We start from the raw sequence: 15,656 nt of genomic DNA on the forward strand, positions 1-15,656 counted from the left end.
ATGACAGTTATATAACAATAATACATTTGACCAGATATAGCGTTCAGGTCTAGTACAATGTTTTGTCTGACTAGGCTCACTTGTAGAACTAACAGGTTGTTACTGAAGGGGAATGAATTAAATCTGCCAAAGACTTTTAAACAAAAACACAAAATACAAAACAGAACTGACCATTGTTTTTGTTCATGGCAAACGTTGCAAAATTAAACGCATTATCAGAATTAATGTCATACGTTTTACTCAAAAGACAATATTCGACGGAAATGTATCTTGTTCAATCCGTAGTGCATCTGAGGGGCACCGTTGACAAATGATTGTCTCAAAATGTAATATGTGTAACTCTTGATTAGGGCACAGTGACGTCCAGTCACCAGCCGATGTACAGTGGGGAAAAAAAGTATTTAGTCAGCCACCAATTGTGCAAGTTCTCCCACTTAAAAAGATGAGAGAGGCCTGTAATTTTCATCATAGGTACACGTCAACTATGACAGACAAATTGAGAAGTATTTTTCCAGAAGATCACATTGCAGGATTTTTAATGAATTTATTTGCAAATTATGGTGGAAAATAAGTATTTGGTCACCTACAAACAAGCAAGATTTCTGGCTCTCACAGACCTGTAACTTCTTCTTTAAGAGGCTCCTCTGTCCTCCACTCGTTACCTGTATTAATGGCACCTGTTTGAACTTGTTATCAGTATAAAAGACACCTGTCCACAACCTCAAACAGTCACACTCCAAACTCCACTATGGCCAAGACCAAAGAGCTGTCAAAGGACACCAGAAACACAATTGTAGACCTGCACCAGGCTGGGAAGACTGAATCTGCAATAGGTAAGCAGCTTGGTTTGAAGAAATCAACTGTGGGAGCAATTATTAGGAAATGGAAGACATACAAGACCACTGATAATCTCCCTCGATCTGGGGCTCCACGCAAGATCTCACCCCGTGGGGTCAAATGATCACAAGAACGGTGAGCAAAAATCCCAGAACCACACGGGGGGACCTAGTGAATGACTTGCAGAGAGCTGGGACCAAAGTAACAAAGCCTACCATCAGTAACACACTACGCCGCCAGGGACTCAAATCCTGCAGTGCGAGACGTGTCCCCCTGCTTAAGCCAGAACATGATCAGGCCCATCTCAAGTTTGCTAGAGTGCATTTGGATGATCCAGAAGAGGATTGGGAGAATGTCATATGGTCAGATGAAACCAAAATAGAACTTTTTGGTAAAAACTCAACTTGTCGTGTTTGGAGGACAAAGAATGCTGAGTTGCATCCAAAGAACACCATACCTACTGTGAAGCATGGGGGTGGAAACATCATGCTTTGGGGCTGTTTTTCTGCAAAGGGACCAGGACGACTGATCCGTGTAAAGGAAAGAATGAATGGGGCCATGTATCGTGAGATTTTGAGTGAAAACCTCCTTCCATCAGCAAGGGCATTGAAGATGAAACGTGGCTGGGTCTTTCAGCATGACAATGATCCCAAACACACCGCCCGGGCAATGAAGGAGTGGCTTCGTAAGAAGCATTTCAAGGTCCTGGAGTGGCCTAGCCAGTCTCCAGATCTCAACCCCATAGAAAATCTTTGGAGGGAGTTGAAAGTCCGTGTTGCCCAGCGACAGCCCCAAAACATCACTGCTCTAGAGGAGATCTGCATGGAGGAATGGGCCAAAATACCAGCAACAGTGTGTGAAAACCTTGTGAAGACTTACAGAAAACGTTTGACCTGTGTCATTGCCAACAAAGGGTATATAACAAAGTATTGAGAAACTTTTGTTATTGACCAAATACTTATTTTCCACCATAATTTGCAAATAAATTCATTAAAAATCCCACAATGTGATTTTCTGGATTTTTTTTTCTCATTTTGTCTGTCATAGTTGACGTGTACCTATGATGAAAATTACAGACCTCTCTCATCTTTTTAAGTGGGAGAACTTGCACAATTGGTGGCTGACTAAATACTTTTTTCCCCCACTGTAGCTCTTGATTAGGACACAGTGACGTCCAGTCACCAGCCGATGTAGCTCTTGATTAGGACACAGTGACGTCCAGTCACCAGCCGATGTAGCTCTTGATTAGGACACAGTGACGTCCAGTCACCAGCCGATGTAGCTCTTGATTAGGACACAGTGACGTCCAGTCACCAGCTGAGATGTAGCTCTTGATTAGGACACAGTGACGTCCAGTCACCAGCCGATGTAGCTCTTGATTAGGACACAGTGACGTCCAGTCACCAGCTGAGATGTAGCTCTTGATTAGGACACAGTGACGTCCAGTCACCAGCTGAGATGTAGCTCTTGATTAGGACACAGTGACGTCCAGTCACCAGCCGATGTAGCTCTTGATTAGGACACAGTGACGTCCAGTCACCAGCCGATGTAGCTCTTGATTAGGACACAGTGACGTCCAGTCACCAGCTGAGATGTAGCTCTTGATTAGGACACAGTGACGTCCAGTCACCAGCTGAGATGTAGCTCTTGATTAGGACACAGTGACGTCCAGTCACCAGCCGATGTAGCTCTTGATTAGGACACAGTGACGTCCAGTCACCAGCTGAGATGTAGCTCTTGATTAGGACACAGTGACGTCCAGTCACCAGCCGATGTAGCGGAGGAAGAGAACCCTGCGCTGTTCTTTCCCAATACAGTGACAGAAACTAAGTGTACCCAGACCAGAACAGTCGTAGCCTGGGTACCAGTCTGTTTGGGCTAATATTCCACTCCTTGCCATTCCTTAGAATGATAGCACAAAACAGATATGGGACCAGGCTAGTTCAGTCAAGGTAGGTAGGTAGAAAACATACTGCCATGGTCAAGGTCCTTTTTGAACATATCTTAGTCCGTAGATACACATAAAAAGCCCATAGTCACACAAAGCATCACTAACACATATCGTAACGCTCACGTTCACAGCTTATTTAAAGGATAACGCTTCACAGAAAATAAGGTGACTGTGAGTTCATTAATAACACAAATAGAAGTATGCAGTATTTGTATTTGTATTTATTATGGATCCCCATTAGTTCCTGCCAAGGCAGCAGCTACTCTTCCTGGGGTCCAGCAAAATTAAGGCAGTTATACATTTTAAAAACATTACAATACATTCATAACAGATTTCACAACATATTAAGTGTGTGCCCTCAGGCCTCTACTCTACTACCACATATCTATAACACAAAATCCATGTGTACATCTGTGTATAGTGCGTAAGTTATCATGTGTTTGTATGCATGTGTCTATGTTTGTGTTGCTTCACAGTCCCCGCTGTTCCATAAGGTGTATTTGTATATGTTTTTTCAATCTAATTTTACTGCTGGCTTGAGTTACCTGATGTGGAATAGAGTTCCATGTAGTCATGGCTCTATGTAGTACTGTGCACCTCCCATAGTCTGTTCTGGACTTGGGGACTGTGAAGAGACCTCTGGTGGCATGTCTTGTGGGGTATGCATGGGTGACCACCAAGCTGTGCGCCAGTAGTTCAAACAGACAGCTCGGTGCATTCAACATGTCAATACCTCTCATAAATACAACTAGTGATGAAGTCAATCTCTCCTCCACTTTGAACCAGGAGAGATTGACATGCATATTATTAATGTTAGCTCTCTGTGTACATCTAAAGGCCAGCCGTGCTGCCCTGTTCTGAGCCAATTGCAATTTTCCTAAGTCCCTCTTGGTGGCACATGACCACACGACTGAACAGTAGTCCAGGTAAGACAACACTAGGGCCTGTAGGACCTGCCTTGTTGATAGTACTGTTAAGAATGCAGAGCAGCAATTTTTATTATGGACAGACTTCTCCCCATCCTAGCTACTGTTGTATCAATATGTTTTGACCATGACAGTTTACAATCCAGGGTGACTCCAAGCAGTTTAGTCACTTCAACTTGCTCAATTTCCACATGATTCATTACAATATTTAGTTGAGGTTTAGGGTTTAGTAAATGATTTGTCCCAAATACAATGCTTTTAGTTTTTGAAATATTTAGGACTAACTTATTCCTTGCCACCCATTCTGAAGCTAACTGCAGCTCTTTGCTAAGTGTTGCAGTCATTTCAGTCGCTATAGTAGCTGACGTGTATAGTGTTGAGTCATCCGCATACATACACACACTGGCTTTACTCAAAGCTTTACTCAAAGCCACTGGCATGTCGTTAGTAAAGATTGAAAAAAGTAAACAACCAACACTGCTTTCAATTACCTTAATAGTAAATGTAATTGGAAATATGTATTTTTAAAGAGCAGGGGAGAGAGAGAGTCAGACAGCCTTTACAATACAACATAAATACCCTTCTGTGCGGATACGTCCTTAGTCTGGTAGGCACCGTAATGTACAGTCCAGTAACAGTCTGATGTATAGACAGTCGTAATGTACAGTCCATTAACAGTCTGATGTATAGACAGTCGTAATGTACAGTCCATTAACAGTCTGATGTATAGACAGTCGTAATGTACAGTCCATTAACAGTCTGATGTATAGACAGCCGTAATGTACAGTCCATTAACAGTCTGATGTATAGACAGTCGTAATGTACAGTCCATTAACAGTTTGATGTGGATGTCAGGGTGGGGAGGGGAGGTGGTGAAATGGAGAGCAAGGTACCCCCCCCCCCCCCCCTCTCTCCTATAACAGTTTATTGAGACGTAATAATAGTTGTAGTGAAAGAGACCCCATCATCCATAGAACGGAGTGAAGCGGAGTGGAGCTGCCTGCTGGAAGATGGTAGATCGGTAGATTTTGGAGAGTAAAGGAATCTAGGAAGGTATGCTTCGGGCTTGTGAGAGTTGGACCGGACGTGGTGATTAATCAGAGGTCAGAGGTCAGAGGTCAGGGGGGAGGGGCCTCAGTAAGGATGCTCAGACACGTATATCGTGAGCCGTATGATACTGCTGCCTCTGAAGTTGATGACGTTGTTAACGGTTACCATCTCCAGGTCCAGGACCAGCTCCCTGGGACCCTTGATGGGCCGAGACAGGACCAGAGTAGCACTCACGTTACTGGTTTGCTGTAACGAGAGAGAGAGAGAGAGACTTCAGACGTAATGGACTAATGGCTGAATGTAGCTCCTAACTTCAGACATCTGGGCCACTGTGTTTCTGCTTGTAGGCCGTGTAGTTACTGTAGTTTAACTGTTGATGTAAAAAAAGGTGTTAGAAATACATTTGATAGATTGATTGTTTGACATCGTGTAATTTAATCTACAGTACCAGTCAAAAGTTTGGACACACCTAATCAGCTTTGCACACTCTTGGCATTCTCTCAACGAGCTTCACCTGGAATGCTTTTCCAACAGTCTTAAAGGAGTTCCCACATATGCTGAGCACTTATTGGCTGCTTTTCCTTCACTCTGCGGTCCAACTCATCCCAAAGCATCTCAATTGAGTTGAGGTCAGGTGATTGTGGAGGCCAGGTCATCTAATGCAGCACTCCATCACTCTCCTTCTTGGTAAAATAGCCCTTACACAGCCTGGAGGTGTGTTGGGTCATTGTCCTGTTGAAAACCAAATGATTGTCCCACTAAGCCCAAACAAGATGGGATGGCGTATCGCTGCAGAATGCTGTTGTAGCCATGCTGGTTAAGTGTGCCTTGAATTCTAAATAAATCACAGAGAGTGTCACCAACAAAGCACCCCCACACCATCACACCTCCTCCTCCATGCTTCACGGTGGGAACCACACATGCGGAGATCATCTGTTCACCTAATCTGCGTCTCACAAAGACACGGTGGTTGGAACCAAAAATCTAAAATTTGGACTCATCAGACCAAAGGACAGATTTCCACCAGTCTAATGTCCATTGCTCGTGTTTCTTGGCCCAAGCAAGTCTCTTCTTCTTATTGGTGTCCTTTAGTAGTGGTTTCTTTGCAGCAATTCGACCATGAAGGCCTGATTCACGCAGTCTCCTCTGAACAGTTGATGTTGAGATGTGTCTGTTACTTGAACTCTGTGAAGCATTTATTTGGGCTGCAATTTCTGAGGCTGGTAACTGTAATGAACTTATCCTCTGCAGCAGAGGTAACACTGGGTCTTCCTGTCCTGTGGCGGTCCTCATGATCAGCCAGTTTCATCATAGCGCTTGAAGGTTTTTGCGACTGCACTTGAAGTAACTTTCAAAGTTCTTGAAATTTTCCGGATTGACTGACCTTCATGTCTTAAAGTAATGATGGACTGTCGTTTCTCTTTGCATATTTGAGCTGTTCTTGCCATAATATGGATTTGGTCTTTTACCAAATAGAGCTATCTTCTGTATACCACCCCTACCTTGTCACAACACAACTGATTGGCTCAAACGCATTAAGAAGGAAAGAAATTCCACAAATTAACTTTTAAGAAGACACACCTGTTAATTGAAATGCATTCCAGGTGACTACCTCATGAAGCTGGTTGAGAGAACGCCAAGAGTGTGCAAAGCTGTCATCAAGACAAAGGGTGGCTACTTTGAAGAATCTCAAATATAAAATATATTTTGATTTGTTTAACACTTTTTTGGTTACTACATGATTCCATATGTGTTATATCATAGTTTTGATGTCTTCACTATTATTCTACAATGTAGAAAATAGTAAAAATAAAGAAAAACCCTGGAATGAGTAGGTGTGTCCAAACTTTTGACTGGTACTCCCCACAAAACTGGTATTAGCAGGCCCATCGTGTGATGGTAATATAGAAGGAACTCGACAATATTAACCTTTCCCTTCCCTTCTGCATAGCAGTGGTTTAGTTAACCACTTCCTCAATGCACCATGCAAGTCATGATTTATGGCAGTGATTCCCAAACTAGGGGTCGCGGCCTGATGTGGGGTCGCCTGATATGAAAATGGGGTCGCAGGAGAATTTCCAAAATCCTGGTAAAAAAAATATATACACTACATGACCAAAAGTATGTGGACACCTGCTCGTCGAATATCTCATTCCAAAATCATAGGCATTAATATGGAGTTGGTCCCCCCTTTGCTGCTATAACAGCCTCCACTCTTCTGGGAAGGCTTTCCACTAGATGTTGGAACATTGCTGCGGGGACTTGCTTCCATTCAGCCACAAGAGCATTAATGAGATCGGGCACTGATGTTGGGCAATTAGGCCTGGCTCGCAGTCGGCGTTCCAATTCATATCAAAGGTGTTCGATGGGGTTGAGGTCAGGGCTCTGTGCAGGCCAGTCAAGTTCTTCCACACTGATCTTGACAAACCACTTCTGTATGGACCTTGCTTTGTGCACGGGGGCATTGTCATGCTGAAACAGGAAATGGCCTTCCCCAAACTGTTGCCACAAAGTTAGAATGTCATTGTATGCTGTAGCTTTAAGATTTCCCTTCATTGGAACTAAGGGGCCTAGACCGAACCATAAAAAACAGCCCCAGACCATTATTTCAACTCCACCAAACTTTACAGTTATAATATAATAATAATATGCCATTTAGCAGACGCTTTTATCCAAAGCAACTTACAGTCATGCGTGCATACATTTTTTGTGTATGGGTGGTCCCGGGGATCGAACCCACTACCTTGGCGTTACAAGCGCCGTGCTCTACCAGCTGAGCTACAGAGGACCACACTATGCATTGGGGCAGGTAGCGTTGGGGCAGGTAGCGTTCTCCTGGCATCCGCCAAACCCAGATTCGTCCGTCGACTGAGCATGGTGATCTTAGGCTTGTGTGCGGCTGCTCGGCCATGGAAACCCATTTCATGAAGCTCCTGACGAACAGTTATTGTGCTGACATTGTTTCCAGAGGCAGTTTGGAACTCGGTAGTGAGTGTTGCAACCGAGGACAGACGATTTTAACGCACTACGCGCTTCAGCACTCGGCGGTCCCGTTCTGTGAGCTTGTGTGGCCTACCACTTCGCGGCTGAGCCGTTGTTCCTCCTAGATGTTTCCACTTCACAATAACAGCACTTACAGTTGACCGGGGGAAGCTCTAGCAGGGCAGACATTTGACGAACTGACTTGTTGGAAAGTTGGCATCCTATGACGGTGCCACGTTGAAAGTCACTGAGCTCTTCAGTAAGGCCATTCTACTGCCAATGTTTGTCTATGGAGATTGCATGGCTGTGTGCTCGATTTTATACACCTGTCAGCAACGGGTGTGGGCTGAAATAGCAGAATTCACTCATTTGAAGGGGTGTCCACATACTTTTGTATATATATAGTGTGTGTCTGTCAGTAACCAGGTTTCCGTCCAACGTTTTTAATGCGAGTAAAGTACAGTGGATAAAAAATGTCACGACAGGCTTGATGGAAACAGCTAATTTGTCGGTGAACTTTCCAAATGTCGACAAATAAAAATACACTACAAAAAGTGGGATCTTTTTGTGTCTGCGAAATTAATTATGTGAGAAATGGTGGTGGAAACGCCTTTTTATGTGCAAATATTGACATAATAATTATCATATCAAAGTAAACTTGGAGTCACGTGATGACATGTTGTGTGGTCCTCCCACTATGACTCATGGAACCATGCAGTTCATTAGCCTACAGATTAAATAAATGATGACGAACTTCACAGGGCGCACAGTGATGAGTTTGATGTTCCTATCCCAATACATATCAAGGGTCTTATTCTGGTGACATGATGATCGATGTTTGACAAATAAAAAATAATCTAGCTCTTTTTGTCCATAATAATCTCATCATGTAGGCTATACCCGCACTGTATCTGTAAGCTGTTGGCTAGAGCACACGGGCCAAGAACATTCGCTATATACACTACCGTTCAAAAGTTTGGGGTCACTTAGAAATGTTCTTGTTTTCGAAAGAAAAGCAAATTTTTTTGTCCATTAAAATAACATAAAATTGATGAGAAAATACAGTGTAGACATTGTTAATGTTGTAAATGGCTATTGTAGCTATCTACATAGGCGTACAGAGGCCCATTATCAGCAACCATCAGTCCTGTATTCCAAGTTGATAATTTTAGAAGGCTAATTGATCATTAGAAAAACCCTTTTGCAATTATGTTAGCGCAGCTGAAAACTGTTGTGCTGATTAAAGAAGCAATAAAATGCTGACCTTCTAGGAGGAGTTACAAAGAAAAAGCTATATCTCAGACTGCCCATCTTCATCTTTTCTTTTTATTGGCCAGTCTGAGATATGGCCTTTTCTTTGCAACTCTGCCTAGAAGGTCACCATCCCTGAGTCGCCTCTTCACTGTTGACGTTGAGACTGGTGTTTTGTGGGTACTATTTAATGAAGATGCCAGTTGAGGACCTGTGAGGCATCTGTTTCTCAATCTAGACACGCTAATGTATTTGTCCTCTTCCTCAGTTGTGCACCGGGGCCTCCCACTCCTCTTTCTATTCTGGTTAGGGCCAGTTTGCCCTGTTCTGTGAAGGGAGTAGTACACAGCGTTGTACGAGATCTTCAGTTTCTTGGCAATTTCTCGCATGGAATAGCCTTCTTTTCTCAGAACAAGAATAGACTGACGAGTTTCAGAAGAAAGTTATTTGTTTCTGGCCATTTTGAGCCTGTAATCGAACCCACAATTGCTGATGCTCCAGATACTCGACTAGTCTCAAGAAGGCCAGTTTTATTGCTTCTTTAATCAGCACAACAGTTTTCAGCTGTGCTAGCATAATTGCAAAAGGGTTTTCTAATGATCAACTAGCCTTTTAAAATGATAAACTTGGATTAGCAAACACAACGTACCATTGGAACACAGGACTGATGGTTGCTGATAATGGGCCTCTGTACGCCTATGTAGATATACCATAAAAAATCAGCCGTTTCCAGCTACAATAGCTATTTACAACATTAACAATGTCTACACTGTATTTCTGATAGATTTGATGTTATTTTAATGGACAAAAAAATTGCTTTTCTTTCGAAAACAAGGACATTTCTAAGTGACCCCAAACTTTTGAACGGTAGTGTACCTCTTTTTTTTGTTGTTGCACAAAACCATCAGTAGAGTGTAAAATATGATGGAAACCCATTTAACTTGTATTATTTATTCGGTATATGGGAATTTAACCACAGAAGTTATGTTCATGCACACTGCGTCATCATGAACATCCTTTTATCCGCAACAATTACATTTGATAGAAACATCTCCGGTGGGAAAACGCTAATAGTTTTGCAGATTTTTTTTTCCCGCATGGAAATATGTCGCCAATTGGATGGAAACATAGTTAGTGATCATGAGTTGACGTGATACTTCTGATGTATAGTTGTATATATACACACAGTACCAGTCAAAAGAAGAAAGACTAGTCAGGATCGAGGGAAAGATGAACGGAGCAAAGTACAGAGAGATCCTTGATTAAAACCTGCTCCAGAGCGCTCAGGACCTCAGACTGGGGCGAAGGTTCACCTTCCAACAGGACCACGACCCTAAGCACACAGTTAAGACAACGCAGGAGTGGCTTCGGGACAAGTCTCTGAATGTCCTTGAGTGGCCCAGCCAGAGCCCGGACTTTAACCCAATCGAACATCTCTGGAGGGACCTGAAAATAGCTGTGCAGCAACGCTCCCCATCCAACCCGACAGAGCTTGAGAGGATCTGCAGAGAAGAATGGGAGAAACTCCACAAATACAGGTGTGCCAAGCTTGTAGCGTCATACCCAAGAAGACTCAAGGCTGTAATCGCTGCCAAAGGTGCTTCAACAATGTACTGAGTAAAAGGGTCTGAATACTTATGTAAATGTAATATTTAAGTTTTATATATTTCATACATTTGCAAAAATGGTATATACACTACTGGTCAAAAGTTTTAGAACACCTACTCATTCAAGGGTTTTTCTTTACTTTTAATATTTTCTACGTTGTAGAATAATAGTGAAGACATAAACTATGAAATAACACATATGGAATCATGTAGTAACCAAAAAAGTGTTAAACAAATCAAAATATATTTGAGATTTGAGATTCTTCAAATAGCCACCCTTTGCCTTGATGACAGGGTTGCACACTCTTGGCATTCTCTCAACCAGCTTCATGAGGTAGTCACCTGGAATGCATTTCAATTAACAGGTGTGCCTTGTGTAAAAGTTAATTTGTGGAATTTCTTTCCTTCTTAATGCATTTGAGCCAATCAGTTGTGTTGTGACAAGGTAACAGTTATGTCCAACAGTGTTGCAGATTACTTTGTGTTCTGTTCTGTATATCCCCCCCAAAATAGTCTGTAAGTATCCTGCTGGTATTAGTTTAAAAAGGCTGATAACGAATGATGAAACTCCTGAGAGCATCTTAATCATTCTCCGACTTATCCAACAGGTGGCGCCATTCTATCGCGAACTACACACTGCAAACAGAGTTACATCATTATCTGTTTATTGTTGTCCTCAGGCCTGATTTGTATTAGTATTTATTTTGGATCCCCATTAGTTCCTGCCAAGGCAGCAGCTACTCTTCCTGGGGTTTATTATGGATCCCCATTAGTTCCTGCCAAGGCAGCAGGTACTCTTCCTGGGGTTTATTATGGATCCCCATTAGTTCCTGCCAAGGCAGCAGCTACTCTTCCTGGGGTTTATTTTGGATCCCCATTAGTTCCTGCCAAGGCAGCAGCTACTCTTCCTGGGGTTTATTTTGGATCCCCATTAGTTCCTGCCAAGGCAGCAGCTACTCTTCCTGGGGTTTATTATGGATCCCCATTAGTTCCTGCCAAGGCAGCAGCTACTCTTCCTGGGGTTTATTTTGGATCCCCATTAGTTCCTGCCAAGGCAGCAGCTACTCTTCCTGGTGTTTATTATGGATCCCCATTAGTTCCTGCCAAGGCAGCAGCTACTCTTCCTGGGGTTTATTATGGATCCCCATTAGTTCCTGCCAAGGCAGCAGGTACTCTTCCTGGGGTTTATTATGGATCCCCATTAGTTCCTGCCAAGGCAGCAGCTACTCTTCCTGGGGTTTATTTTGGATCCCCATTAGTTCCTGCCAAGGCAGCAGCTACTCTTCCTGGGGTTTATTATGGATCCCCATTAGTTCCTGCCAAGGCAGCAGCTACTCTTCCTGGGGTTTATTTTGGATCCCCATTAGTTCCTGCCAAGGCAGCAGCTACTCTTCCTGGGGTTTATTATGGATCCCCATTAGTTCCTGCCAAGGCAGCAGCTACTCTTCCTGGGGTTTATTATGGATCCCCATTAGTTCCTGCCAAGGCAGCAGCTACTCTCCCTGGGGTTTATTATGGATCCCCATTAGTTCCTGCCAAGGCAGCAGCTACTCTTCCTGGTGTTTATTATGGATCCCCATTAGTTCCTGCCAAGGCAGCAGCTACTCTTCCTGGGGTTTATTTTGGATCCCCATTAGTTCCTGCCAAGGCAGCAGCTACTCTTCCTGGGGTTTATTATGGATCCCCATTAGTTCCTGCCAAGGCAGCAGCTACTCTTCCTGGGGTTTATTTTGGATCCCCATTAGTTCCTGCCAAGGCAGCAGCTACTCTTCCTGGGGTTTATTATGGATCCCCATTAGTTCCTGCCAAGGCAGCAGCTACTCTTCCTGGGGTCCAGCAAAATTAAGGCAGTTATGCAAAAACATTACATCACATTTCACAACAGATTTCACAACACTTTAAGTGTGTGTCCTCAGGCCACTACTCTACTACCACCATCATGTAGAACTCCTTCCTTCCCTCCCTCGCTCTCTCTCTCTTACTCACCCTCGTGTAGATCTCACTCTCTCTCCCTCCCTCACCTTCATCTCTCTCCCTCCCTCCCTCACCCTAATGTAGAACTCTCCTCCCTCCCTCCCTCCCTCATGTAAAACTCTCGTCCCTCCCTCCCTCCCTCCCTCACCCTCATGTAGAACTCTCCTCCCTCCCTCCCTCACCCTCATGTAGAACTCTCCTCCCTCCCTCCCTCCCTCATGTATAACTCTCCTCCCTCCCTCTCTCACCCTCATATAGAACTCTCCTCCCTCCCTCCCTCACCCTCATGTAGAACTCTCCTCCCTCCCTCCCTCACCCTCATGTAGAACTCTCCTCCCTCCCTCCCTCCCTCCCTCCCTCCCTCATGTAGAACTCTCCTCCCTCCCTCCCTCCATCCCTCCCTCCCTCACCCTCATGTAGAACTCTCCTCCCTCCCTCCCTCCCTCCCTCCCTCATGTAGAACTCTCCTCCCTCCCTCCCTCACCCTCATGTAGAACTCTCCTCCCTCCCTCCCTCACCCTCATGTAGAACTCTCCTCCCTCCCTCCCTCACCCTAATGTAGAACTCTCCTCCCTCCCTCCCTCACCCTCATGTAGAACTCTCCTCCCTCCCTCCCTCATGTAGAACTCTCCTCCCTCCCTCTCTCATGTAGAACTCTCCTCCCTCCCTCCCTCCCTCCCTCCCTCCCTCGCTCCCTCCCTCACCCTCATGTAGAACTCTCCTCCCTCCCTCCCTCACCCTAATGTAGAACTCTCCTCCCTCCCTCCCTCCCTCCCTCATGTAGAACTCTCCTCCCTCCCTCCCTCACCCTCATGTAGAACTCTCCTCCCTCCCTCTCTCACCCTCATGTAGAACTCTCCTCCCTCCCTCCCTCCCTCATGTAGAACTCTCCTCCCTCCCTCCCTCACCCTCATGTAGAACTCTCCTCCCTCCCTCCCTCACCCTCATGTAGAACTCTCCTCCCTCCCTCCCTCACCCTAATGTAGAACTCTCCTCCCTCCCTCCCTCCCTCCCTCCCTCATGTAGAACTCTCCTCCCTCCCTCCCTCACCCTCATGTAGAACTCTCCTCCCTCCCTCCCTCCCTCATGTAGAACTCTCCTCCCTCCCTCTCTCACCCTCATGTAGAACTCTCCTCCCTCCCTCCCTCACCCTCATGTAGAACTCTCCTCCCTCCCTCCCTCCCTCCCTCCCTCACCCTCATGTAGAACTCTCCTCCCTCCCTCCCTCACCCTAATGTAGAACTCTCCTCCCTCCCTCCCTCATGTAGAACTCTCCTCCCTCCCTCCCTCACCCTAATGTAGAACTCTCCTCCCTCCCTCCCTCCCTCTCTCCCTCACCCTCATGTAGAACTCTCCTCCCTCCCTCTCTCACCCTCATGTAGAACTCTCCTCCCTCCCTCCATCCCTCCCTCCCTCACCCTCATGTAGAACTCTCCTCCCTCCCTCCCTCCCTCCCTCCCTCATGTAGAACTCTCCTCCCTCCCTCCCTCACCCTAATGTAGAACTCTCCTCCCTCCCTCCCTCCCTCCCTCCCTCACCCTCATGTAGAACTCTCCTCCCTCCCTCCCTCACCCTCATGTAGAACTCTCCTCCCTCCCTCCCTCACCCTAATGTAGAACTCTCCTCCCTCCCTCCCTCACCCTCATGTAGAACTCTCCTCCCTCCCTCCCTCATGTAGAACTCTCCTCCCTCCCTCTCTCATGTAGAACTCTCCTCCCTCCCTCCCTCCCTCCCTCCCTCCCTCACCCTCATGTAGAACTCTCCTCCCTCCCTCCCTCACCCTCATGTAGAACTCTCCTCCCTCCCTCCCTCCCTCCCTCATGTAGATCTCTCCTCCCTCCCTCCCTCACCCTCATGTAGAACTCTCCTCCCTCCCTCTCTCACCCTCATGTAGAACTCTCCTCCCTCCCTCCCTCCCTCACCCTAATGTAGAACTCTCCTCCCTCCCTCCCTCATGTAGAACTCTCCTCCCTCCCTCCCTCACCCTCATGTAGAACTCTCCTCCCTCCCTCCCTCACCCTCATGTAGAACTCTCCTCCCTCCCTCCCTCACCCTAATGTAGAACTCTCCTCCCTCCCTCCCTCCCTCCCTCCCTCATGTAGAACTCTCCTCCCTCCCTCCCTCACCCTCATGTAGAACTCTCCTCCCTCCCTCCCTCCCTCCCTCATGTAGAACTCTCCTCCCTCCCTCTCTCACCCTCATGTAGAACTCTCCTCCCTCCCTCACACTCATGTAGAACTCTCCTCCCTCCCTCCCTCCCTCACCCTCATGTAGAACTCTCCTCCCTCCCTCCCTCACCCTAATGTAGAACTCTCCTCCCTCCCTCCCTCCCTCCCGTAGAACTCTCCTCCCTCCCTCCCTCACCCTAATGTAGAACTCTCCTCCCTCCCTCCCTCCCTCCCTAATGTAGAACTATCCTCCCTCCCTCCCTCCCTCCCTCCCTCATGTAGAACTCTCCTCCCTCCCTCCCTCACCCTCATGTAGAACTCTCCTCCCTCTCTCCCTCACCCTCATGTAGAACTCTCCTCCCTCCCTTCCTCATGTAGAACTCTCCTCCCTCCCTCCCTCACCCTCATGTATAACTCTCCTCCCTCCCTCACCCTAATGTAGAACTCTCCTCCCTCCCTCCCTCACCCTAATGTAGAACTCTCCTCCCTCCCTCCCTCCCTCCCTCATGTAGAACTCTCCTCCCTCCCTCACCCTCATGTAGAACTCTCCTCCCTCCCTCCCTCCCTCTCTCACCCTCATGTAGAACTCTCGTCCCTCGTTGCCCGGTCCTTTGATCTGGAAGATATAGAAAGCTCCGGGGTATCGCGTGGTGGCCTGCATCTGGAAGATGTCTGCTGGGACACCGCGGCCTGAGGACAGGTCCATGTGGCGGTACAAGATGGTGAAGGGCCTGTCTCTACAGGCTGGGTTCTCAGCACTACACATACACTGACTGGTGAGAAAAAAAATATTTGAAGCTTGGTTATTTTAAGGTTAATATATGACAGTATAGTAGGTACTTTTAAGATCACCTAAAATGAAAACATTAAAATATTAATTTATTAGATTTGCCTGTGTTTTATATACAGT

The 15,656-nt window shown here is 46.0% G+C and overlaps 1 protein-coding gene across 1 annotated transcript in view; it reads right to left on the minus strand.

The window, feature by feature from the left end:
* Nucleotides 1–2,992: 2,992 nt before the first annotated feature.
* LOC311145296 (fibulin-5-like) overlaps nt 2,993–15,656 on the minus strand; it is a gene marked incomplete at its 5' end in the record, with an annotated part of 37,464 nt that continues 24,800 nt past the window's right edge. The window contains 2 exons of the mRNA XM_084181530.1: nt 2,993–5,010; nt 15,321–15,519. Of these exons, the coding sequence (XP_084037656.1) occupies nt 4,849–5,010; nt 15,321–15,519 (361 nt within the window). The 3' untranslated portion in view covers nt 2,993–4,848. The remainder of the gene's footprint in view (nt 5,011–15,320; nt 15,520–15,656) is intronic.

Source organism: Coregonus lavaretus (assembly GCF_964263955.1).
Source record: "Coregonus lavaretus genome assembly, chromosome: 18".
NCBI classification, from domain to species: Eukaryota; Metazoa; Chordata; class Actinopteri; order Salmoniformes; family Salmonidae; genus Coregonus; species Coregonus lavaretus.